This window comes from Hemicordylus capensis, chromosome 3, assembly GCF_027244095.1.
Source record: "Hemicordylus capensis ecotype Gifberg chromosome 3, rHemCap1.1.pri, whole genome shotgun sequence".
In the NCBI taxonomy this organism is placed as follows: domain Eukaryota; kingdom Metazoa; phylum Chordata; class Lepidosauria; order Squamata; family Cordylidae; genus Hemicordylus; species Hemicordylus capensis.
In genome coordinates, this window is record NC_069659.1 from 7180066 (window position 1) to 7204932 (window position 24867).

General features: G+C 46.6%; 1 protein-coding gene across 9 annotated transcripts in view; it reads left to right on the forward strand.

Annotated features, from left to right (window-relative positions):
• Positions 1-24867, forward strand: part of GDPD5 (glycerophosphodiester phosphodiesterase domain containing 5) — a 216816-nt gene that overhangs the window by 137798 nt on the left and 54151 nt on the right. For 8 of the 9 annotated variants that reach the window (XM_053309922.1, XM_053309923.1, XM_053309921.1 and 5 more), the window contains exon 3: positions 16208-16311. The exons of the other annotated variant lie outside the window; for it this stretch is intronic. In XM_053309922.1, the coding sequence (XP_053165897.1) occupies positions 16208-16311 (104 nt within the window). The remainder of the gene's footprint in view (positions 1-16207; positions 16312-24867) is intronic. 9 annotated transcript variants of the gene reach the window in all.

Below are 24867 nucleotides of genomic sequence, written 5' to 3' on the forward strand. Positions count from 1 at the left end.
CAGACCATTGGTCTATCTAGCTCAGTAATGCCTTCACTGATCGGCAGCGACTCTCCAAGGTTTCAGGTAGGCATCATTCCCAGCCCTACCTGGAGATGCTGCCAGGGATTGAACCTGGGACCTTTTGCATGCAAAGCAGCTGTTCTACCCCTGAGCTAAACCTTCATCCTCCGATGACACTGCTGTTTAGGACATTAGTACATACAAAAGCTGCTTTATAGTTAGACCGTTGGTCCACCTAGCTCCGTATTGTGTACACTGACCGGCAGCATTTCTCCAAGGTTTTAGACACACTTTTCCAACCTGGGAAAGGGATCTTCTGTGTGCAAAGCAGATGCACATAGGTAATTTAACATATGGCATTAGCTGCCAGCAAATTATGGAGCAATTTAATTCTTAGACAGTAACTACCAGTTTGAAAAACCTAACTACAAGGGAAGCTTCTCTCTTTATATCTAGCATAGAGACTGAATTACCAAATGCGAGGGGCATAAGATTGACTAATAATACAGTCTGAAGTATGTTGAAGCCGCCTGTGAGTGGGGCTGCAATAAAGCAGGGAGATGGCCACAGGTGGCTTTGGATAATAGGCACGTTCATGGAAGCCAAGTCTATGACTTGTTAGAAAAGATGGCTAAATGGAACATCCAGCTTCAGAGGCAGTGTATCCTAGAATGTCCGATTCTGCATGACGAACAGGGGAAGGTTGTTGGCCTTTATGCACTGCTTATAGGCTTCACCAAGGTGTCTGGATGGGCACTGCTGAAAACAGGATGCTGGATTAGATGGGCGTTTGGTCTGATCTAGTGGAGCTGCTCTTAAATTCTTAACTAGAGAGAGAGAGAGGGAAGAGAATTACTCTGGGAGATCTCAACCTTGAGTCCTCAGATCTTGTTGGATTACAGTTTGCATCAACTGCAGCCATGGTGGTCAACAAGAACCCCTAGATTACTCCCTCAACAAAATACACTGATAAGCCACCTAATGGCACAGCAGGAAATGACTTGCCTAGCAAGCAAGAGGTTGCCGGTTTGAATTCCCGCTGGTATCTATATCGGGCAGCAGCTATATAGGAAGGTGCTGAAAGGCATCATCTCATGCTGCGCGGGAAGAGGCAATGGTCAACCCCTCCTGTATTCTACCAAAGAAAACCTCAGGGCTCTGTGGGCGCCAGGAGTCGACACGGACTCGACAGCACACTTTAAAATACACTTATACGCAAATATAACAATGAAATTGGAAGTCCTTTGGGGGTGAGGAGAGATCTGGGTCAGAGAAAGCCATTCATCTGTCCAGCTAAAACCCGTCTTATAACATAAAGTATCATTGTTGATTATTCAAACTGAATTTCTGTCCCGTGTAGGCTGGATATAGCTCTCAAATTTCTATTTAAAAGAACATTGGACCCATTTTTATTTCTTAGCGATTGGCCTATATACTAGGGAACAGGGGCACAGCAAGGTTGGAGTGGGCTCTGGGACAGAAAGGGAAGGTAACTCCCCTGAACCCAGTCGCTAAGGAAATGTTTTGAGTTGTTCAGTAAAAGCAAGAACCACCTAATGGTGCAGTGGGGAAATGCTTGACTAACAAGCAGATGTTTACTGGTTCGAATCCCCACTGCTACTATATCGGGCAGCAACGATATAGGAAGATGCTGAAAGGCATCATCTCATACTGCGCGGGAGGAGGCAGTGGTATACCCGTCCTTTATTCTACCAAAGAAAAGCACAGGGCTCTGTGGGCGACCGGAGTCGAAATCAACTTGATGGCACACTTTACCTTTAGTAAAAGCAGAGAAAAGGAGCATTATAATAAATAATAACAACAACAATAATAAACTTTATTTGTTAGCCATCCCATAACAAATTGTTCTCCGGGTGGTTCACAATGGAGGATTAAAACATACAATGAAAACACATAACACATTAAACTATAACAGACAAAAAAGGTAAAAAAATACAGAATACAATTTTTAAAAAAACCAGCTTAAAAACTCATTTTAAAATTAGTTAAAGATCAGAACGAATTGGAAAACCTGAATTTAAAAACCTGAATTTAAAAGGTCTGAGTGAACAAAAAGGTCTTTACCTGGCATCTAAAAGAATAAAGTGATGAAGCCAGGCGAACCTCACTGGGGAGGCTATTCCATATTTGGGGTGCAACCACCGAAAAAGCCCTCTCCCTAGTAACCACCTGCCTCACCTCGTTTGGCAGGGGCATCCGGAGGGCCGCTGAAGAAGATCTTAAGGTACGGGTAGGGACATATGGGGCAAGGCGCTCTCTCAGGTAACCTGGTCCCAAGCCATTGAAGTCTTTAAAGATTAAAACCAGCACTTTGAACTGGGCCTGGAAATGGACTGGGAGCCCTTATGGTTTTACCCTGCTCTTTTTCATGAGGGCAAAATTCAAAAAGGGTCCCTAAGCGCTTTTAATTGAAAATCCTTTTATCTGTGTCTCAGCTTCTGGTGAAGAGGGGGAGAGGAGAGGAATGCCAGGCAGCATCCATTCCTCATCCTGTGACAGGATGGGAGATGCTCAGTGACATTTCCCTTGCAGTTGAGCCTGTCAGTTGGACTGAAGAAGAGGTGGGCTGAACCTGAGCACTAGCCAGCCAATCAGGAGGAGAATGGGAGAGATGTATGCTGCCTGACACTCCCTCCTCCCCTCCTGGAGAGGACTTGTCTTGCTTGAAGCCAAGTCCTTTGATCAGGAGTCAACAGCGTGCCCGTGAACTGGGGAGGTAAAAGTGGGAGAGTGAAAAGTGAGTTGTTGCCTAACTGGTGGGCCCCCTCCCTCAGAGGCTCAGGCACATTTGCCACCACCCCCCTCCCATGTTCAATTATACCTATTTCCCTGGTAGGGAAGTTTGGGCAGGATTTCTTTCCAATATAGACTGGGCATAGCTCTCAAAGCTCTATTTTGAAAAATAAATCAGGACATTTTATTTGTTTGTTTGTGCACAGCTGAAAGCAGTCTAGACAGGATTTTAAAAACGTTGCTACCTATTCCTCTTCCTGACATGACTTGTGAACTTTTAACAGCTTTCTGGCAGGCAGAAATTCAGCAGGCGCAGCCTTTTCAGCTTTGCATTGTCATGCTGCATACCCGCCCCTGTAATTTCCTACACCATGGAGTCGTCCAGCCAGTTGCCCTGCCTGAGTGGCAATGATGGTAACTCATTTCTTGGGGTCTGGAGAGCGCCTAGTCGGCTGAACCTGTAGCTGATGCCACCTGTGTTAGCAGCAGACCCCTCCCCTTGTGGTAAGAGCAGTAACTGGGGATTTAGCAATGCAAACGCAAGCACTCCTTCCCTCCCTCTCCTAATGGGCACAGACACTCCAGGGTTCCACTGTGACGATCTGCATTGTGACATTTCCCTATCGTCAGGCCTGGGCATTGATAGTAATTGTAGCCCTGGGTTGGCTATACATAGACGCATCCCTTATTTTTATGCAGGGGAAGAGAACACCGCCCTCTGGTTCTCCCAGCAGCAGTGCACTGAAATAACAGAGTCATCCATTGTGGGTCACGCAGAGGCCGTCAGCTGGGGCTGTTCTCTTCTGCACAGTGGGGATGGGGTTTCTTCCCTCTGGCTTGGCATGGGTGGAAGTGGCCACTGGTGGGGACAGCTGGCTTGTTGCCTAGGAAAATAGGAAGCCGGTGGGGTACTCAGGGTTTTTTTCTTAGGAATTTTTGATGTGTTTAGACTCTTTGGTATGTAATGAATCCTCATAGGAATCCATTATGAGGAAAAGTCAATTACACACCAAAGAGTCTACACTTCAGAAATAGTGGCTGCACATTTTGCTCCATAACTCTCCTTGTATGAGGGCAAGAGCTTAGCTTTTCTTTTTCTTTTTTATTGAAAGCTGGGAACCAAGGGGAAGGAATCACGGAAACTCGAATTGATTTGAATCGAATCTGGGGAGATTTGATTTGAGCTTGAATTTGGCCAGGAGTGACTGGGAAGATTCATTTCGAGTCGAATCAGTTTGACCTTGAATTGATTCATACATCCCTACAGAGGAAGCTCCAGTTTAGATTTGATAGGGAATCTGGATTCAGCATTCTAAGTGTTGGATGGACGATACTTTGGGACCAGAGATGCAGGTTTACTGGAAATTCTTGAACCTAATCCCCCAATCCCCAGAGGGTTAAGATCTCTTTATTAACCTTTTAATTGTCCACAGAAATAGGCGGAGATGGAATCAGTGTTCCCTGTAACAGGGAATTCCCAGATGTTGTTGACTACAACTCCCATGATCCCCAGCCAAAGACCATTGCAGCTGAAGATGCTGGGAATTGTAGTCTACAGCATGTGGGAATTCCTGTTACAGGGAACACTGGAAGGAACCCCCATGAATAAAGAGGGCCTCATGGACCTATAAATGCCAAACAACCTTGCCACTCAAATTAGCTGAATGCACTACTTTTTATAACAGAATATGCTGGGGAAAAGGTTTAAATTTTGTGAATATAAGAAGAAGAAATTAGAAAAAATTTAGAAGAAATTGTGAATATAATCATCATGGGAAGCTGCTATATACTGAGTCAGACCCTTGGTCCATCTAGCTCAGTACTGTCTTCACAGACTGGCAGCGGCTTCTCCAAGGTTGCAGGCAGGAATCTCTCTCAGCCCTATCTTGGAGATGCTGCCAGGGAGGGAACTTGGAGCCTAGATGCTCTTCCTAGAGCAGCTCCATCCCCTGAGGGGAATATCATCCAGTGTTCACACATCAAGTCTCTCATTCATATGCAACCAGGGTAGACCCTGCTTAGCTAAGGGGACAAGTCATGTTTGTTACCACAAGACCAGCTCTCTTCCTGCATCATATCACAACAGTTACAGCTCTCAACAGATCAGTAATTCCAAAATGACAACATGCCCAAGAGAAGCAGAAGATCTTAGTCAGATTCGAACTTACTGTGATTCAAACTAACCATATATGATAATCATTCCATAAAGTATTTGAAGTTGAAACCCTACAAATTTCAAACTGTTCTTTTTACTTCTCTTTTGCAATATACAGGTGGCTACATCTGTAAATCTGTAGCTGCTTACGAAGGCCCTGCAAGAACCCAAGTGCTAGATAACAGTGAAGCTGCACTGCTCGGGGAAAGGGGAGCATGAATCGATAAGGAGGATACATTCCCAGCCTAATGGCCTCCTCCCTCTTGCTGTGGCAATGAGTTCCAGAGGCCTAATTGTGCCAAACCTTCTCCCTCCCAGCTTCCTTTAGGTGACTCTTAGCTTTTCTGTTTTAGAAAAGGGGATGAATAACTGTGCTCGTAGTCTCATGGCAAATCCAATCTCTCTCTCTCTCTCTCTCTGCTTTTGTGATTTTAAATTCTCTCCCTGCCGTCTCTCTCCTAATACTACACAGGAGAGCATTTATCTTGCTCCACACATCCTGCTCTGTTGACACCCGCACACCCTCCTCCCACCGCTGCTGGTTCTGCTTCAGTGATGTTTCTGCCTAGAAGCATCAAGTCGAACAAACAACCTGACTCTGTCACCAGCTAATCCCTCCTCTCAGACTTTGCCTGTCCTCCTTTGCCCTGCTCCGCCATTCATCCTCTCTGTCCTTCAGGATGCATTTCCACCAGTGCACTCGCTTGAACTTGGCAAACTTTGCTGCAGAATCTCTCGCCTTCAGTTCCGCTCTTGGGAGCTGCCTGGGCCCAGTGGAACAAGAAACGGAGCAGGAAGGACAAGGCCAGTGGTCTCTCTATTTGGGATGCTCTGTGTTCAGAATGCCAAAAGGCAAGCCTTGGAGCTGCACAGGGCATTGCGGCTGTCAGGACTGGATTTTCGGAGAGAGAAATGACCGCACTGAGCGGGTGTTTTTATGGGCATGCCTGCCGCTGTCGAGCCAGGGTCTGCTCTTGGCAGAGAGAAACAGTCCTGAGAGGAAGGCAGGGCTTTGGGGATGGAACATCGGAAGCTGACTCTTACTCCGTTGGACCACTGGTCCATCCAACTTGGTTATTACCTACACTGATGGGCAGTGGCTTCTCCACGGTTTCAGATGGGATCGATTTCAGCCCTTGGGGCCTTCAGCATGCAAAGCAAATGCTCTGAGCTACATCCCCGTCCGCAAAGGTGGCACACATAAGTATCCCGTCCCACCCCATCCCTCCTCCTTCCTTTCCCCTTCTCTCCCCCTCGCACCCCCGCGGCTACCACCACACTCGCACGTCCCTGAAGAAAGGGTGGGATAGAAGAGAGTTCCTCAGGCTTGGATCCCCAGATGTAGTGGACTACAGCTCCCATCATCCCCAGCCACAGTGGGCGATGGGGAGTGGTCGTTCAACATCTGCGGGCACAAAGTTGGGACCTCCTGGGATAGGAAAGGAAAGATTGTGCTGTCAGGTCGGTGTTGACTCCTGGTGACCACAAAGCCCTATGGTTGTCTTTGGTAGAATACCGGAAAGGTTGGCCATTGTGTGGTGTAGTGGCTAGAGTGCTGGACTCGGACCAGGGAGACCCGAGTTCAAATCCCCAATCAGCCATGAGACTTGCTGGGTGACTCTGGGCCAGTCACTTCTCTCTCAGCCTAACCTACCTCACAAGGTTGTTGTGAAGAGAAACTGAAGTATGTAGTACACTGCTCTGGGCTCCTTGGAGGAAGAGCAGAGATATAGGTGTTTCCCATATTCTGGGAAACACACCAGTGGGGATTCGAAACAGCCTCCTGCTCTCTCGGCAGGCTGCTTCCCCACTGCATCATTAGGTGGTCTCCTGGGATAGAAATGCAATAATACTGCAACTGTGTGAGAAGAAAGGGATAGAGGCCCAGGTGAGAAGTGGGTGGGGGCATTTGGGGTTAGAGCCCCCTGAACCTCCCATGGCATCTTTTAGGGCATCTCCTCCACCCCAGACTTCAACTGGTCTTGTTGTTTTTAAGGGGGATACTATATCCTAGTATTTTCATTTTGTGTCTCTGTCTGTTTTGATTATTTCTGAGTGTATGTAACTTTGAAAGCCGTCATTTTATTGGGGGATAAAGTGTAACATGCATCAAGAAATGCTATTTAAATGCTAGTGGTGTTACTGACAATGCCCAGCTCTGTGTACGTTATTGATTTAATCTGTTAGACCGTTGAAACCCAGAGCCGGGTGCCACTGTTTAACTACCAAACAATTTCTCAGCGAACATGAGCACAACCCACTAACTGAGCACATGTTTTCCTTCTGCTTGATTTGGAGTGTGCTTTCCTCCGAATGTGGGTGCTGGACTTCTGTGGCCGGGGAGGGCTCCCATGGCCTAGATTATGACATCTCTTTCTCACCCAGCGTTCCTGACACCTTTATATGGGGTGAATTTTAGGAAGTGGAGACGTGCCAGAGCAGGCAGGCGGGGAGAGAAGGGAAGCTTGTTTTTCTCCAAAGTGTTACTCTGCTAGCAGAGAGATCTAGTTGTGTTTAAAACAAACAAAAAAAGGAGAGAAAAGAATGATTCATGTCTGGGTAGGGAGAATGATGGAGTTGAGATTAAGTGGCGGGGTCAGCATTTCTGGACTGAATTGCTGTTAGACCAATAATAATGAAACCCCGCCTCTCCCCAGTATATCCATTTTGGGCTGGTTTAGAAGATACCGCACTGTCCGCACAATTAGGAAGGGGACCTGGGCTGTCCTGAGCTCTGCTGGGGGGCAGGCCCTGAAGCAAATCAGTCAGTTCAGGACTCTCTTCCAGGTACATAGGAACATAGGAAGCTGCCATATACTGAGTCAGACCCTTGGTCTATCTAACTCAGTATTGTCTACACAGACTGGCAGAGGCTTCTCCAAGGTTGCAGGCAGGAATCTCTCCCAGCCCTATCTTGGAGATGCTGCCAGGGAGGGAACTGGGAACCTTCTGCTCTTCCCAGAGCAGCTCCATCCCCTGAGGGGACTCTCTTGCAGTGCTCACACTTCTAGTCTCCCATCCATATGCAACCAGGGCAGACCCTGCTTAGCTAAGGGGACAAGTCATGCTTGCTACCACCAGACCAGCTCTCCTCTCCTTCTAAAGGGGATTAAAAGAGTGAGGCCTGGGGCAGTTGTCCTGTTTGCCCTGCCCTAAGGACAGCTCTGGAGGGAGCACCCTGAGAGCAAGCCCATTGGGACACCCTCTGCAGATACCCTGATGCCCTCCTGGCAGTCCCTTCATCACCCATCGTGTGTGTGTGTGTGTGTGTGTGTGTGTGTGTGTGTGTGTGTGTGTGTTGCTGTTCATCTGAATGGCACTCTGCATATGCAGGGCATGTGTACAGTGACCCTTCAGGCGAACAGCCCCCGATTCAATAAATGGGAGAGCATTGGGGCGTCCAAGATCTTGGTGCATCCCCTTGCCAATTATGTGGGCCACAGAAGTGTTGTTTGATCCGGCCCTATGTAATTTAAGCTGAATTGCATGCATTTCTGTGGGGAATGTGGCTTAAAAATGGAGATCCATAAAAATTAATGCAGATGTTTATGTATACGTTCCTCTGTGCCCTATTCTCATGCTCCCATGAGAATGGTACACAGTTTTATTTATTTAAAATAGTTATACTCTGCTCTTCCAGTATACCACTGCTCGGGGCGTCTCACCAGATCAATAAAATAGATACAGTATAAAACAATTAAAAAAAAATAGTTAAAGAAGTTAAAATATTATGCAAAACCACCTTTAAAAGTTACACATTTGAAAAGTTTAAAATAAGTAATAAGCTAAAAACTTAGAACTAAACAATCTACCAGATATAATTTGCACCTAATACTTTTATGCACGTTCCTTACACACAAGCAAGATCATTCACATGTCACTGCCACACATTGAGACTTTCAATCAGCTCTCACCCCTTCCCTCTCCTCTGCCTTGGTTCAGCAGAAGGTTTCACAGAATCATAAATTGCCATGTTGGTCCATTTACAAGAAAACTCCACAATCCAGAGTAAGGGCAATACTTCTCATGGAGACCAACAAAAGTCACAAAGTACTTAACAGTGAGTTTTGAACTGAGACCACTTTTTCAGGCTAGATGATAAGCAGGAGGAGAGGGGGAGATTGGCAAGGAGGAGATGGGAAGCTTTCACTTTGCTATCAAGACCCTCTGTTTCCTCTTGTGTCCAAGCACAAGGGACTGTAGTTTATTCTGTGAAATAAACTACAGTATGAAACTGCCTTATACTGAGTCGGGCCAGTGGTCTGTCTAGCTCAATATTGTCTACTCTACACTGCAGTGGCTCTTCGATCCTTGGAAGCACTCCACACACAAATCGGGCTTTGTCTTGCGAATTCTAGCTTATCTTGGTGTATTTCTGGGTTTTTAAAATGCTGGTTTTAAGTGAGTTTTTCTGAAAACACCAGCGCAAATAGGGAGAAGCACTGATGTAGAATTATCAGCATGAAGAGAGGGATACTTTCTTTAGAAATGCAGATATAGCTCTTTAGAAATCTATCTCTCTCCCCCCGCCCCCCATTGGCTAGAAGGAAAACACGGAGGAGGCATGCAATGTGAATTTTGCACCAAAACAAAACCCGGAAGCAGAGGGGAGGGGCTATTTCCTGCAGTGCTTCAAATGCAATTCAAAGTGGATTCACTCAACATTTACTCCGCAGCATGAAGCCATGTGTTAATAACTTCCAGGCATCAAACCTGGGACCTTCTGCATTCAAAGAGGATACTTTCCTGTTGAGCTATGATCCATTCCTGTAAATGTAGATGAAAGGCAAGGCAATGTAAAGGGAAAAAATGTGTGTTTCTTTCACCTTTGTTTATGTATCACCAAGCTAACAAAGAGATTTGGAGGAAGATTGAAATGCCAAGAAGATTAGGCGTTCAGTAGCAGAATCTATTAAATCTGTGGCTGTATCTGTCTGTGTCATATATAATAACAAACATGTTTGTAAATATCAAAAGAGTATGAAATCTGCAGCTGACCTTTCCAATGGTGTGTGTGGGGGGGGGGGGGGATTTCAGAACGGATTGGCTGTGAGAAGCCCGGGTCAAATTTCCTGCTTGGTCATGAAGTACAGGAGCAAGGCTAGTTCCACAAGGCCCATACTGTTTCTATTGCTTTTAAACATCTACATGTAATCACTGAGAGAGATCGTCAGGAAGTTTGGTCTGGGATGCTATCAATATGCTGATGACACCCAGATCTATTTCTTTATACCAGCTTAATCAGGAAATAGCATGACCCCACTAAGTGCCTGCCTGGAGGCGATATTGGGCTGGATGAGGGATAACAGGCTGAAGTTGAATCCTAACAAGACAGAGGTACTGTCTGTAGGGGGTTGGGATCCAAGAGATGGTTTAGAACTGCCTGTTTTGGCTGGGATTACACTGCCCCTAAAAGATCAGGTTTGTAGTCTGGGAGTGCTCCTGGATCCCAAACTCTCTCTGGTTTCTCAGGTTGAGGCTGTGGTCAGGAGTGTTTTTTTCCGCTTCGGCTGATATGCCAGATATGTCAATTTCTGGAGACAGATGACCTTAAAACAGTGGTACATCTGCTGGTAACCTCCAGGCTTGACTACTGTAATGCACTCTATGTGGGGTTGCCTTTGTACATAGTTTGGAAACTACAATTGGTACAGAATGTGGCAACCAGATTGGTCTCTGGGTTTACCCGAAGGGACCATATAGCACAGATTCTAAAAGAACGGCACTGGCTGCCGATATGTTTCTGAATGAAATACAAAGTGCTGGTTATTACCTATAAGGCCCTCAACAGCTTAGGCCCAGGGTACTTAAGAGAGCGCCTTTTCTGCATGAACCCTGTCGCCTGTTAAGATCATCTGGAGAGGTCCAGTTATGGTTGCAGCCAACCCGTTTGGTGCAACTTGGGACCGGGCCTTCTCTGTGGTTGCCCCAGAGCTTTGGAACGTGCTCCCTGCTGAAATAAGAGCATCTCCTTCTCTGTTTATCTTCAGGAGGACCCAGAAGATGCATCTGTTTTCCCAGGCTTTTAACTGAAATTTTAAATTTTAATGTGTGTTTTTGTCTACTGTGCTTTTTATCTGTTTTTGTTTTTTAATTTTAAATGTTTTTATATTTTTTAATTTGTACACTGTCTAGAGATTTCTGTACTGGGTGGTATAGAAATGCAATCAATCAATCAATCATTAGTTGACTGATCTTCCTCACAAGGTTGTTGTGAAGCACAGTGGATATGGACAGTAGAAGTTCCTAACATTTTGGGTAGCCTTGATCGCTCACCTTTCTTTGGGGTTGCTTCCAATCATTCCTCTCCCCTGAGCCCTCGGCATACAGACAGAAGGCGCATTCTCAGTCTGTCACCTCACACAGACTCCCTCCATCTTGGCGGAGGGTGCAGTGGTGGACCCAAGCTTCTTCCAGCCAGCAGCAACAGCATCCTAGCCATTAGACACCAGCTGCCACCTGCCATGATTTTGTTCACCGTATTTATCCGAATAGAAGGCGACTCTGAATTTCAGACAATGTATACCCAAGAGGACTCTGATTTTACCTGTATTTACCCAAGATGATTCTGAATTCAAGATGACCCCCCTGTATTAAACAGGAAAGAACTGGGGCAGGGTACTCATCTTGGATTCAGGTAAAAAAAAGTAACAGAAGGTAGCTACCATAATTCAGTAGATTTGATGCCCTTGGGAGATCAGATGCCTGGGGATTCTCTTGCAGTGTCTAAGAAGATTCCGGGCACAATGCACGAATAGACTTGCCTCTCTTGCACACAAGATCATAACCTTTACTGTGTTTATATTTTACAGTCACATACAAGAAATACTTTCTAGGCTCCAAGCTGTAATTTCATGCCAAGTCTCTGGTTAGCCACCTCAGTCCCGTGAGAGGAAGCCAAACAAAAAGCTTATTATGTCATAACTTCAGTCATAATCAGCGGCAGCTATAATGTCTATCTCTGCTTTCAGCATGCAAAGGATGTGACAATTCACAGCGATTCACAAATGTGGTTATGATGATGAGATCTCCTCTTGTCAAATTACACTTGTGGATGTACTCAAAGAGAGAGCATTTCTTCTCTGCCATGTCTGGGATGATGGGAGTTGTAGTCCAGCAACATCTGGGGACCCAGGCTTAAGAAACCCTGCTCTAACTTGTCTCCCTTTAGCTGCCTTTTCTCTAATCTCAGAAGTCCCAAATGTTGTAACCTTACCTAACAAGGAAGGTGCCTTAGATCAGTGTATCTCAGCATCCTTGGAGTCATGGGCCAGTACATTCTTTGTGCGCAGTTTCCCGGACCAGGAGTTAGTAAAGGGATCATTCCCCCCACCCCTGCCCATACCCCCAAAAACAATTTCAGGCCGGTGGGGGGACACCGCTGCTGGAAGCTCTCCAGAGCTCATTTCTAGGCAGGCAGCCCTCATTTAGCTTTTTCAAAATGAAAGTTCCCAGCAGCGAGGGCTGCCTGCCTAGAAATGAGCTCCGGAGAGCTTCCAGCAATGGAGGCCCCCACCAGCTCAAAATTGTTTTGTGTGGGGATTAATTCTTCATGGACCAGCTCTCAACTGCTCACGGACCGGCACCGGTCCACGGACCAGTGGTTGAGAAACACTGCTTTAGATCCTTTATCATCTTGGTTGCCTTTTTCTTCTGTACTTTCTGTACCTTTTCCCAGTTCTACCATACCCCTTTTGAAATGTGGTGGCCAGAAACCCTTACACAGTACTCCAAATGTGGCCACGCCATAGGTGTGTATTTATTATGCATATGTATATAAATGCATAAATTATTATGTATACATTAAATTGGTAAATTATTATGCATATGTATTTTGTATACTATCAGTTTTATTTTCAGCCCCCTTCTTAATGATCCTTAGCACAGAGGTAGTATGCTTTTTGATGAAAAGGTTTAATCAGTTTTTATGATGAGAAAAGCTTCATGCTTTTTGTAGGGGAAGCAGACCCTGCCCCCTCCCAACAAACCCTCCAGCAGTGCCTTGGGATATTAGGGGGCTGGAGGAATGGGGGACATGGCCTAGGTCACCCAGGGCCCTTCATGGCTGACTGTGGATTTGAACACAAGTCTCTCTGTCCCTGGTCCAGCTGTCTAACCTCAGACAATGCTGATTCTCCTCCTGCTTATCGATTGTGCTAAGCCCTTTTGGGGTGGGTAGAAAATATTAGTGGTTTTTTTAAAAAAATCAAGGGCCGGATTACCACGGTATCCCTTTTGAGATGCGGTGACCAGAACTGAATGTCACTGGCAAATTTATTAAGTTGTAAAACTGTCGGTGTTATATTGGCCGAAGATGGATAGTCCCCCTGACTTGAAGTCGCTCAGAATAAATTTGAGCTGTGGGCCCCTGTAATTCTCTGCCCCTCACATATATCAGCCCTCCTGTTTAGGGTTGCCTGCCTCTGCCAAGCTTCGGCCCCACAGCTCCACAGAGCAAGACAAAGACATCGCATTTTGTAGAAGACTGCAGATTGGCCAAGCGAGCTTTTGCCTCTGTTTCTGAACTGTCAGCCCATGGAAGCCTCCCCCTTCCCCAGGGACTGTGATTCTGCCAAACAGGGAGATGGATGGCTCCGCTTCCCCCAGAGGCTGGAAGCGCCAAATGAGAGGCTTGGGCTTAAATGCAAAATGCTAATGACCTCCTTTGAAAACCCCTGACTTGGCTGATTTATCAAAATTGCTGTCACCCTTGTTTTGAATGCAGCTCCAGCTTAGCGGTAGAGTGAGAGCTTACTGTTCTGCTCTGGTTTAAGTCTGGTTTGGATAACCTTGCCTTTTAAGGACGTGGGGCTGCTATATGGCCGGTCTCCCCACAGAGCTTTGTCAGATCATGCTATGGTTTCATTCAGTAGACTTAAGACTATAAAAAGGGCTTTTCTGGATCAGATCAAAGGTCTAGCATTCTGCTTCCCACTGTGGCTGGCCAGATGCCTTCAGGAAGCCCGTCAACAGGTCCAGCCTGCATTTCCTCCTCAGCAGCTGGTCAACTGCCCTTGAACATGGAGGTTCAGTTAAACACCTTGCAGCTAACTGCATTGGTAAGACCTAGCCTCCTCCATATAGTTGCCTAATCCCCTTTTAAAGTCATTTAAACTAGTGGCTGTTACAGATCTGGTTGTGCATTCTGGTACAATTTCTTGTAGGAATATCCCGAATAGCTTCTGTTAATGCACAGATATTGGTTGCCGTATTTGGGGTCAGGAGCTCCAGAACACCAGGAGGTCAGACAGTCTTGTGGTGCCTCTTTGCTAACTGACAAGAGAGGCACCCTTTAAAAGCTGGCAAAATACAAAGCCCTAAATGGCATAGGACCGCATGCACCTTCTTCTGCATGATCCCCACCGCACATTGAGGTCATCGAGAGATGTCTGGCGGTGAATCGGGAGCAGGCCTTTTCTGTAGTCGCTCCTGGGCTGTGGAATGCGTTCCCTATAGATATCGGTGCCATAACATTTTTGTCAGCCTTTAAAAGAGCTCTCAGGGCACAGTTTTTAAGTCTGGCTTTTAGTCATTCTTGAACGTTTTAAATTATTTTACTCTTGGTTGTTTTAATCATTTGTTTTACTGTGTGTAATATTTTGTGAGCTGCCTAGAGCCTTTGGAGTCATGAGGTATATTCATTCATTATCCATCCATTCATCAAATAAATAAATAAATAAATAAAGCAGGGGGAGAGCAACTGGCCCTATCCATTCCCAGCACAGCATCCCTCCAGTGGCTGTTGCTGGTATCTATTGTATTTGTATAATAGGGGTTCCTAACCTTGGGTCGCTAGATACTGTTGGACTACAACTCCCATCACCCCAGGGGATGATGGGAGTTGTAGTTCAACAACATCTGGGTACCCAAGGTCAGGAACTTCTATCTTAGAATACAACACTTTGCAGCTATAACCTTTGCCCTATTTCACTCTGCATAGGGATGATTGTCACATTTTGCTTGCTTAGTACTTATGAATTCTGTGTTTCGTTCACTTGGCATAAATCAAGTACAAGTTTGTCAGATTTGACAGGTACTCTGTGTCTCGGTTTGCACCTTTTGCCTGGTGCAAAAAATCATTCCACAACAAAGTACAGTGGTCCCTCAACTTACGAAGTTAATCCGTTCTGAACGCACGTTCGTAGGTCAAAATTTTCGTAAGTCGAAAAGCGCACCCACGGAGGTCTGGAAACATTCGTAAGTCGAGGAACCCGCATCTAAAAATTCGTAAGTCGAGGAAGCCGCATCTAAACCGGCAACGACTTCCGGTCATTTTTGTCGTTCGTAAGTCGAAAACTTCGGATGTTGAGTAGTTCGTAAGTCGAGGGACCACTGTAGTGAGCCTCTGGCTTGTTCTTGTAGGGGTGATGAACCTGTGTGTGTGGGCTGTATTATTTATTTTTATTTATTTAAAATATTTGCACCCCGCACCTCTCGTACACTACTGCTTGGGACGACTCACAAAATTAGTAAAACAGATGCATGAGGAGAACAATATAAAACTAATAAAAATAATAGAAACAAACTAAAAACAAGCCTCAGTTAAAACCAGATTCAAAACTACAAGTTCAGAAGTGGCCACGTAAGACTGCAGAGAGAGGGCTGACATGAATGGAAGTTTCTTCCTGCAAAAAACCCTAAGCACCGAAAAATAGTAGAGCTCTTCTCGCGCTCCGTGAGAAGAGCTCTTGGGCATTCTGCGGGGAAGGAGGGCTTAACTTACCTTCCCCGCAGACAGTTTCCTTCAAGTCCCTGGGCAGGCAGATGGCCCGCCCAGACAACCAGCGGCTCCCGCTGAAGCTCCTGGGGTCGGGGTGCTGGGACGCACTGCTGTACTTTGTCCCGCTGAGCCCCAGTAATGCACTGCAGTAATGCACACACACACACCCCCGATCGCGACACGCGATCAGAAAAACGCTCCCTTAACCTCATTTAACTGGGAGGCTACTTAGGCGGGTTTGCTGACGTGTAGTCACTGGGATTAGGCCCCATCCCAGTGGTTGACACGCGTGTACAAAACTGGGCGGGGCTCCCTTCGCCTGGTTCCGTGCACATGTGTGAATAGCCTGATTGTGTTATTAAGGGGGGAAATTGTAGCCTTTTCCTGACCAGCTAGTTTTCTATGTCTTTGTTGAATGGAGGCGCATTCTGCTGTGTGAAGTGCCCCTTGCAGAGTCCAGGCAGAGGGCTGATATCCTTGTGAGAAGCAGGCCTCTCTGACCTTCGTGGGCACTGGCTGCATCAGACGGTTCCAGACACAGGCTTAATGCGATTCTGTCCCCTTTGCTTTTGCAGTGGGAATGCCTCTGGTTCCTGATCCTCACCTTCTCGTTCTTCCTGACCCTCATCTGGTTTTATTTCTGGTGGGAAGTTCACAATGACTACAATGAAATTAACTGGTGAGTAGAGAAAGTGGGACAAGCATGTTCCATACACAGGAGTGGTGGCTTTTTGGCTCCGTGGGAGGTTTAAGCTAGAAAGCACCTAAAAAGAAACACAAGGTATACATAGCCCTGAGCCAGGGGCGTAACTACAATAGGCCAAAGGGGAGACAGTTGTCTGGGGGGCCACTGCCTTGGGGGGGGGCCCAGAGGCAAGTCACCTGACTGACTCCCCCAGCCACGCACCCGCCCGGGCTTCCTTCAGTTGTATTCATCCTCAAAAATTGATGTGAGTGTGAAGACCTGGAGCCACCAGAACAGCAGGTCTTTCTCCAGTACCATAAAATGACTTGCATCTTCCACAATTTACAAAACCTTTTCAAAAATAATTTAGGATGATGTTCTATTGTGGCACATAGATGTTTATATTTATTTATTTATATATAAACACCTATGTGCCACAATAGAACATCATCCTAAATTATTTTTATATAAATAAATTTTACTATGCTTTTTGTTACCACTATTCAGCCTCATTTAAGATTTCTTTACTTCATGAGCTGAGCTGCAGTGAGCCAGGGGGTGGGGGGGCGGGGGGCACTCTAACCTTGCTACGCCCCTGCCCTGAGCGCTCTCATCTGGGTGCGGAGGTAGGGGCACGATCAGAGGCGTAACGGGGGGAAACGGCGCCCAGGGCAAGCTCTGCCCTGAAATTGCGCCCCCCGCCCCCCCCCACATACCTGCGTCCCCCTGGCGGCGGTGGCGGGCGGCGGCAGATCGCGCGGCGGTGGCAGGTGGCGGCAGATCGCGTGGCGGGTGGCAGGCGGCGGCAGGAGTGAGCGCGGTGGTGGCAGGCGGCGGCGGATCACCAAGTGCGGCGGTGGCGGGCCGCAGCGGCCAACGGCGGTGGATCGCCAAGTGCGGCGGTGGCGGGCGGTGGCGGATCGCCGAGTGCAGCAGAGCGACACCGAGGCCTGCCGTCTGGCCCGGCGTCGCTTCCCAACTGCGAGGCGCGCCTGCGCAGTTCCGCCCGCCACCGCCGCACTCAGCGATCCGCCCGCCACCGCTGCGCTCACTCCCGCCGCGCCGCCGCCCGCCACCGATGCGCGATCCAAGGGGGGTTGGGGGGGCATGCCACTTTTTGGCACCCCCCCCCACGTGACCCACCAGAGTGGCGCCCAGGGCATGTGCCCTGCCTGCCCCCCCTATCGTTATACCTCTGGGTACAATCCATGAGTATCATAGGAACATAGGAAGCTGCTTTCTACTGAATCAGAACAATGCTTCATCTAGCTCAGTATTGACTGGGTACTGTGTAGACAATACTGAGCTAAATAGATCAATGGTCTGACTCGGTATATGTCAGCTTCCTATGTTCATAAGTCTATCTAGACTGGCAGCAGCTTCTCCAGAGTTGCAGGCAGGAGTCTCTGTGAAAAGGCAAATGTCCTGGTAGTTTAATGATGCAAGTGATCTTCTGCCAGGAGGGGTTGACACGGAGGTACCCACGTGCACCAGGATTCTCTGGTCAGCAATAGCCAGGTTGTTGCTGCCTCCCCTGGGGATATATTTGGGGAGAAATGCATGTACGTAGTCGTCTTCTCTGACATTTGCATCGACCGGAGCTTGTCAGTTTCCATTGGCATTTTGAGTGAGCAGTACGTATTTGCCGTCTCTTGATAGGGAACAACAGCAAGGCCTGTCTGTACGCACTGCACTGCAAAAAGACTCCATCCAAATTTTGCACCCAGAAAAAGCAAGCTCAGCTGTCGGGATAAATTAGGCAAATAGTGTACGCTTGCATCATTTCCTTGTTCTGGTTCTTTTTACTGTGGGAAGATCAGGTTGGCTCACCAGCCAAGCAGCTCTCTGCCCTCTCTGCCATCTGCAGAGCCTTGCAGAAGAGGCAAGGGTTTGTCTCATTTGCCCCACAATACCAAGACAATAAGAGAAAGTAGGTCGCTCTCTTGGGATGATCTGTTTTTTGTTTTTGTTTTTGCCTTCCCAAAACTCCCAGGCAAGTCTCAAGACTCTGATTCTCTCCTATACTCTCTACCAAGTGTGCACTTGGCCCCTGGAGATGGGTCTATAGCTCAGTGGCAGGGCATCTGCTCTGCATACAGAAGGTCCCAGGTTCGGTCCCTGGCAGCATCTCCATGTAGGGCTGAGAGAGCCCCTGGAGCTTGAGACCATGGAGAGCTCCGCCCAGCCAAAGCAGACAATTTGAGCTAGATGGACCAGCGGTCTGACCCAGTAAATGACAGCTTCAGGCGCCTCCATACGAACATAGGAAGCTGCCATATACAGAGTCGGGGGCCAGTGGTCCATTTAGCTCAGTATAGTCTATACCGGGGATTCTCAAGGTTGGGTCCTCAGATGTTATTGGACTTCAAATCCCATAATCTCCAACCAAAGGCCACTGAGGCTGGGGGTTATGGGAGCTGAAGACATAAAAACAGCCCTGCGGGATCAGGCCAAAGAAGGCCCATCTAGTCCAGCATCCCGTTTCACACAGTGGCCCACCAGATGCCACTGGAAGCCACAGGCAGGAGTTGAGGGCATGCCCTCTCTCCTGCTGTTACTCCCCACAACTGGTACCCAGAGGCACCCCGCCCCCAATGCTGGAGGTGGCCTAGAGCCCTCCGGCTAAGTCCAATAACATGTGGGGACCCAACCTTGAGAATCCCTGGTCTACACTGACTGGCAGCAACTCTCCAAGGTTTCAGGCAGGAGTCTCTTCCAGCCCTACCTGAAGATGCTGCCAGGGATGGAACCTGGGACCTTCTGTATGCCAAGCAGGAGCCCCAGCCCCATAGCTCAGTGGCAGAGCACCGGCTTTACATGCCGAAGGTCTAGGGCTGAATCCCTGGCTTCTCTAAGTAGGACCGGGCAAGACCCTTGTCTGAAACCCACAGAGAGCTGTTGCTAGTCAGTGGCTCAGCGCAGGCAGGACTGACCTAGGTGAATCAATGGGGTCGCTCAGTTTCAAGCAACTTCATATGTGGATAAGACAAGAATTGGCAGGAGACATTGCTGTTTCTTTTCTGCAAAATCTCAGCTCAAGTGTGGAAAAATCCCCCAGGGCTCTTCCAAGCACTCTGTGCTTGCTGGAGTGAGAAAACTGGGTCTTGCAGGAAGGTTTGGAGGCGGGCAGCCACAGTGGGGGGAAGAACCGCTCGTTCATAAGCTCCCTGCCAGTGAGGGGTGACCTCACCTCGCCATCCAGCCGGCTTGCAAGGCTCCAGGGAGAGACAGGATCTTGCCTCACATGTGCTGAGGCTCAGATAAGCTGGTTGGCCAAAGGTGTGCTGTTTTTCTTCTTAAACCGCTGCACAAATTGGGTTTTTTAAAACGTTTTTAAAATGTCCTGCATTGTGTATTGTGTTTTCTATTGTCTTGTTTTTTGTGAGTGTTTATTGGATGTTCTTACTGCTGTGGTGTTGTGAGCTGCCCAGAGAACAACTTGTTATGGGGCTAACAAAATTGGTGATGGTGATGATTAAATGAGAGTGTGTCAAAAATTGCTCTGAGTCCTTTTTCTGCTGGTGTTGGATTGTTGGTGCACGCCAAAGCCTGCCCACTCACTGATTGTTGAAAAGTCCTGTGTAGCCCCTCACTGACATCTGAGATTATTGGGAGAAGTGTAAAGCAGCTTGGAACCCATGGGTGGGTTCAGACATCATGTAGAACCATGGATTATTTTAATGGAGGTTTATTTAAGAAACATTAACAGCCACAGACAGTCACTAAATCCTGGTTTGTTTTGCCATATTGTGTTTTGCTCCTGGTGGGAACTATGTTATAAACAGGTTTTTAAATAGTTTTAACTGGTAGGGTGGACATAACCTGACCTTCTGGTTGGCCAGTTATGTGTGGGACACAGGTGGGGGATGGCTACTTCCATTGTATCCTGCCAGGGGCGTCTGCTCAGGCACATCTGGAGACAGAATGGACTTTTGGTTTGATCCAACAGGATCATTTTTAATGGTCTTAATGCACATCTGTAATGCACAGAATGGTGGTGCATATGCTGGTAACCTCCAGGCTGGATTACTGCAATCAGGGTGGATTTGATTTAAATCAAATTGATTTAAATCACTAGTCAGTAAGAATAGATTTAAATCATCGTTTTTAACATTAAAACTCATTTTTGCCGGTATAATCTTAATATTTACAACCAGATGAAGGTTTCATTTTTGGTCCTCTTCTAGATAGAGAAATTGCCCAAAATAATCTTACAGAAACCTCTGGAAGAGCATCACATTGTGAATGGATTAATGGAAATGATTTACCAAAAAAAATTAAACATTGTATATTAAACATTATTAAACATTTAATTAAAAAATAAACATTGCAAATTAAGCCTCATGCTACATAATTAAAAACTAATCCTTATTTAATGATGAATACTTTTGGACTATAATGTATCTTAAATATAAAACTATCTTTAGATAGGTTTTTTCCCGTCAAGAAGCATTTTATTTTTTAAAAAATCCAATTTAAATGAAAAAATCCGATTTAAAATTTAAAAATCTGATGGGTTTTTTTTTTTTTTTTTTAAATCATTGATTAAATCACTGACTGCAGTGAGCTCTGTGTGGGGCTGCCTTTGTACATAGTCCAGAAACTGCAGTTGGTCCAGAATGCAGCAGCCAGGTTGGTCTCTGGGTCATCTAGGAGAGACCATATTACTCCTGTGTTAAAAGAACTACACTGGCTGCTAATACATTTCCGGGCAAAATATAAGGTGCTGGTTATTACCTATAAAGCCCTAAACAGCTTAGGCCCTGGGTATTTAAGAGAACAAATGTCTTCTTCACCATGAGCCCCACCGCCTATTAAGATCATCTAGAGAGATTAACCTGTAGTTGCCGCCATCTTGCTTGGCTGCTACTCAGGACGGGGCCTTCTCTGTTGCAGACCCTGGACTTTGGAATGTGCTCCCTGTTGAAATAAGAGCCTCCCATCTCTGACAACTTTTAAAAAGGCACTGAAGACACATTTATTCACCCAGGCTTTTAATTAGATGTATAGTTTTAATACTTTCACTGTTGGGTTTTAACTGATTTTAATGTTTAAATGATTTTAATGTTTAAATGATTTTAAATGTAAACCACACATTTTAGTATAGTTTACAATTAAATGATTTTAATTGTAAACTATACCCGTTTTGGGCAGTATAGACATATGTTAAATAGAATAAATAAATGGGCATTTGTGTGTTCCACATGTGCCACATCATCACATGAGCATACAGTGGCTGAAATCCAGACTAATGTTGCACTAGTGCAATGAACAAATAGACACCCACACAACCTCCTTGTGTGGGTGCATCGTTCTTTGTTGCATGAGTTGCACTAGTGCAGTGTTAGGTTGCACAGCTGAGCAAATGCTCAGTTGCTCAGTCTCTCTTGTGCAAGTGAGCTTCTGCAACAAGGGCAGTGAGTAGTTTTGCATCTTTCCCTGCCACATACGAGGAAGAGGTTTCACAGCAGGAGATGTGCCACTGGTTGTGCAAGCACGCCCTGTTGTACTCATGCAACACTAGTCTGGAATGCAAGCTCCCGACTTAGCAGAACCACTGAAGCTAGTCCAGCATCATTGTACTAGTGCCGTGTTAGCCTGGATATCAGCCAATATCAGCTGTGGGATGGGAATCTCAGTGTGAGCACAGCAAGCCAAATTCTCTCGGGAGATATTATCAGCAGCTGCCCTTCAATAGTGACATTTTCTTTCTTGGAGACTTGCCAAAGTCCAGGTTTGGGGAGTGTACGTTCTTTGTGGGCTGGGTCTTCACTCTTGAAGTGTGAGGCATCTTGGATTTATGGTGCCTAATATTTTGTCTGGACTCTTTCCCCTTCTGGGACCTTCATTACCCATCCTAAACCTTTGAGACAGAGCAGGATGGCAGCCTGGATAAGCCTGCGATGTGTGCATTCAAGATCAGACATCAGATGCTCACAGAGGCGACTTTGACGTTAAAAATAGCACTGCGTTCTCAGGCAAAATAATCATGGAGGAAATAGCATCGCAGCAGAAGGCCTTAATTGCTGCAAAGCTCATCCTGGAGGAGGGCGGAAATGTCATTTCCCCTAAGCTTGGGTGTTAAAGAGCATCGCAGGTGTGCAGTCTGATAACAGGCAGGATGAGGATTGGGGAAGGGCCACTCGAGGAGCTTGTTGAGAAGGAAAACAGCATCTGCCTCTTCCACGCACCAGCAGGAGAGGTGCTGGCTTACACAGATGGAAGCCGGGATTGTTCAGCATCCCTTCTCAAGGGTCTATTCCTCTTTCTTAAGGCTTGCTACTCTGCTGTTTGTATGTATGTATGAAGACAGATCATCCTGGAGAGAATCGATCGTGGTCGCTAAGAGTCGACACCAACTTGACGGCACTCACTCACTCACTCAATCAATGTATTTAACACACATGCATGCACACACTTTTCTGTCTAAAAGAACCAAAGTGGCTTAATGAAGAAATAAAAGTGTACAATCAAATGTAAAACCAGTAAGGCTGTGCATCATATCAAGCTAACAATTGGAACTGAAGAGATACTCGCCTTATTGGCCCATTTTTTGTTGGATTGATCCAATGGAAAATTTGTTGGATAAGATACAATTGATGTAAACCAACCAGAGCCATTTTTGGAAGGGCGATATAGCAGCAATAGCACATTTATATACCGTTCTATAGCCGGAGCTCTCTAAGCGGTTTTACAATGATTTAGCATATTGCCCCCAACATTCTGGGTACTCATTTTACCGACCTCGGAAGGATGGAAGGCTGAGTCAACCTTGAGCCCCTGGTCAGGATCGAACTTGTAACCTTCTGGTTACAGGGCGGCAGTTTTACCACTGCGCCACCAGGGGCTCATCTGATATACTGTATCAATCAATCAATCAATTGGGCGGTATACTGTATCAATCAATCAATCAATATAAATAAATAAATAAAACAATTCAGTGCAATATCGTATTGTATCATTGGCTGCAGGGGCAGAGGGCTTACCTGAATTCATTAAGCCAGCTTCCTTCTATCCATGCAAGTTTTGGGGGTAGTTTTTCACTGGATATGATCCTATGAAAATTTGTCTGTTAGAAAGATGCAATACTGTATTCTATCAGCTCAAACTGTATGGCGTTAGGTTTAGGGTTAGCGCGCGCTAACCTGAATTCAAAAGGAGGCCTTCTTCTGCCTTTCAGCTGGAATTGGCTGCCTTCTGGGCAGTCACAGTGGTGGTGCTTTAAAATGCCATGCCCCCCCAACACCCCGTGATCACCCCAAAATACCCCAGGGAAGGAAGCCACATCTCAACATTGCATCCTCCCCCTGGGATGTTATTGGGGGGAAGTGTGTGTGTGTGTGTGTACTCTGACTCACTAATCTGTCCCCCTCTGTCATGGAGGCATGAGGCAGCGCAGAGTCCTTCACTTCCAACACATAGGACAGTCCCCTGGCCCATCTAGTTCAGTATTGTCTACTACACTGACTGGGAAAGAAATCTCTCCAAGGTTTCAGGCAGGAGTCTTTCCAGCCCTACCTGGAGACCCTGCCATGGATTTCATGCAAAGCAGATGTTCTTCCACTGAGTTGGGGGAGTACATGAGTCCAGGGCTTGCCTTGCCTTCTCTGTCCTTTAGTTTTGCTCATGTGTCATGGTTGAGCATTATATGTGCCTGCAGCAACTGTTCCATGCCTATCCTTGTACAGGAAGAACTCCTGTGCAAGGAAATATTGTGTCACAACTGGTCATATTTCTGTGCAAAACTATGTTGGTGGCATCAGAAGCACCCGTAGTCTTCCTGTGACCTCACCGGCATGCACCGTGACTCTCTGCTCTGTGACATCCTCGGCCTGTACCCTAGGGCTGCTCTTTCCTGGCCAATTCGTCCCACACTACTGGCTCGCTGCCCAGAGTTTCTTGGCATCACGGCACAGAACTCGACTTTATTTCCACTCAGCTTCTGGCTTCCGAATTAACTTCTCCTGACCTGCTCCTCAGAGCTTCAATTTGCTGCTTCCACCGAGGCTCTCAGATTGTTCCCTTCTTTTGTTTTAATTAACCTCCAAGTTGAGTGAGATTTGTTAGGAAGTGTGTCTCTATTTAAATGCAAATTTGTGGTTTCAGATCTAGGATGGAGAGGGGCAGTGCTTGCAGTACCTATTTGTGGAGATTTAGCTTTATATATCTTTATATATATCAGGGCTCAAGAAATGCTCTTTGGTTCTGAGAGGCAGCCCAAAATTTTATGAACCAGGCCGCCAAGTCTTCGGGCAAGTCGTATTTGAAGCATAAACAGCAGGGGGAGCAGTCTTGCGGAAAATAACCCTTAAAAACAGCAACTTTTTCACGCCAGATATATGATGTTCTAGCTCTATATCGCAGCAATTGAATTTGAAATAAGGCATTGGAAATGGGAACGGCACCCTGCTGTCCGTGTAGGGACTGCGGTGTCACAACACAGGAAGTGTGGAAGCACACTTCAGAGATACGTCCTGACCCCATTGTAGGGTCTAGTCTGGAAAGTGCCTGCAGCGGAGGTGCACAGGTAAGGAGATCATTGCCAATTAG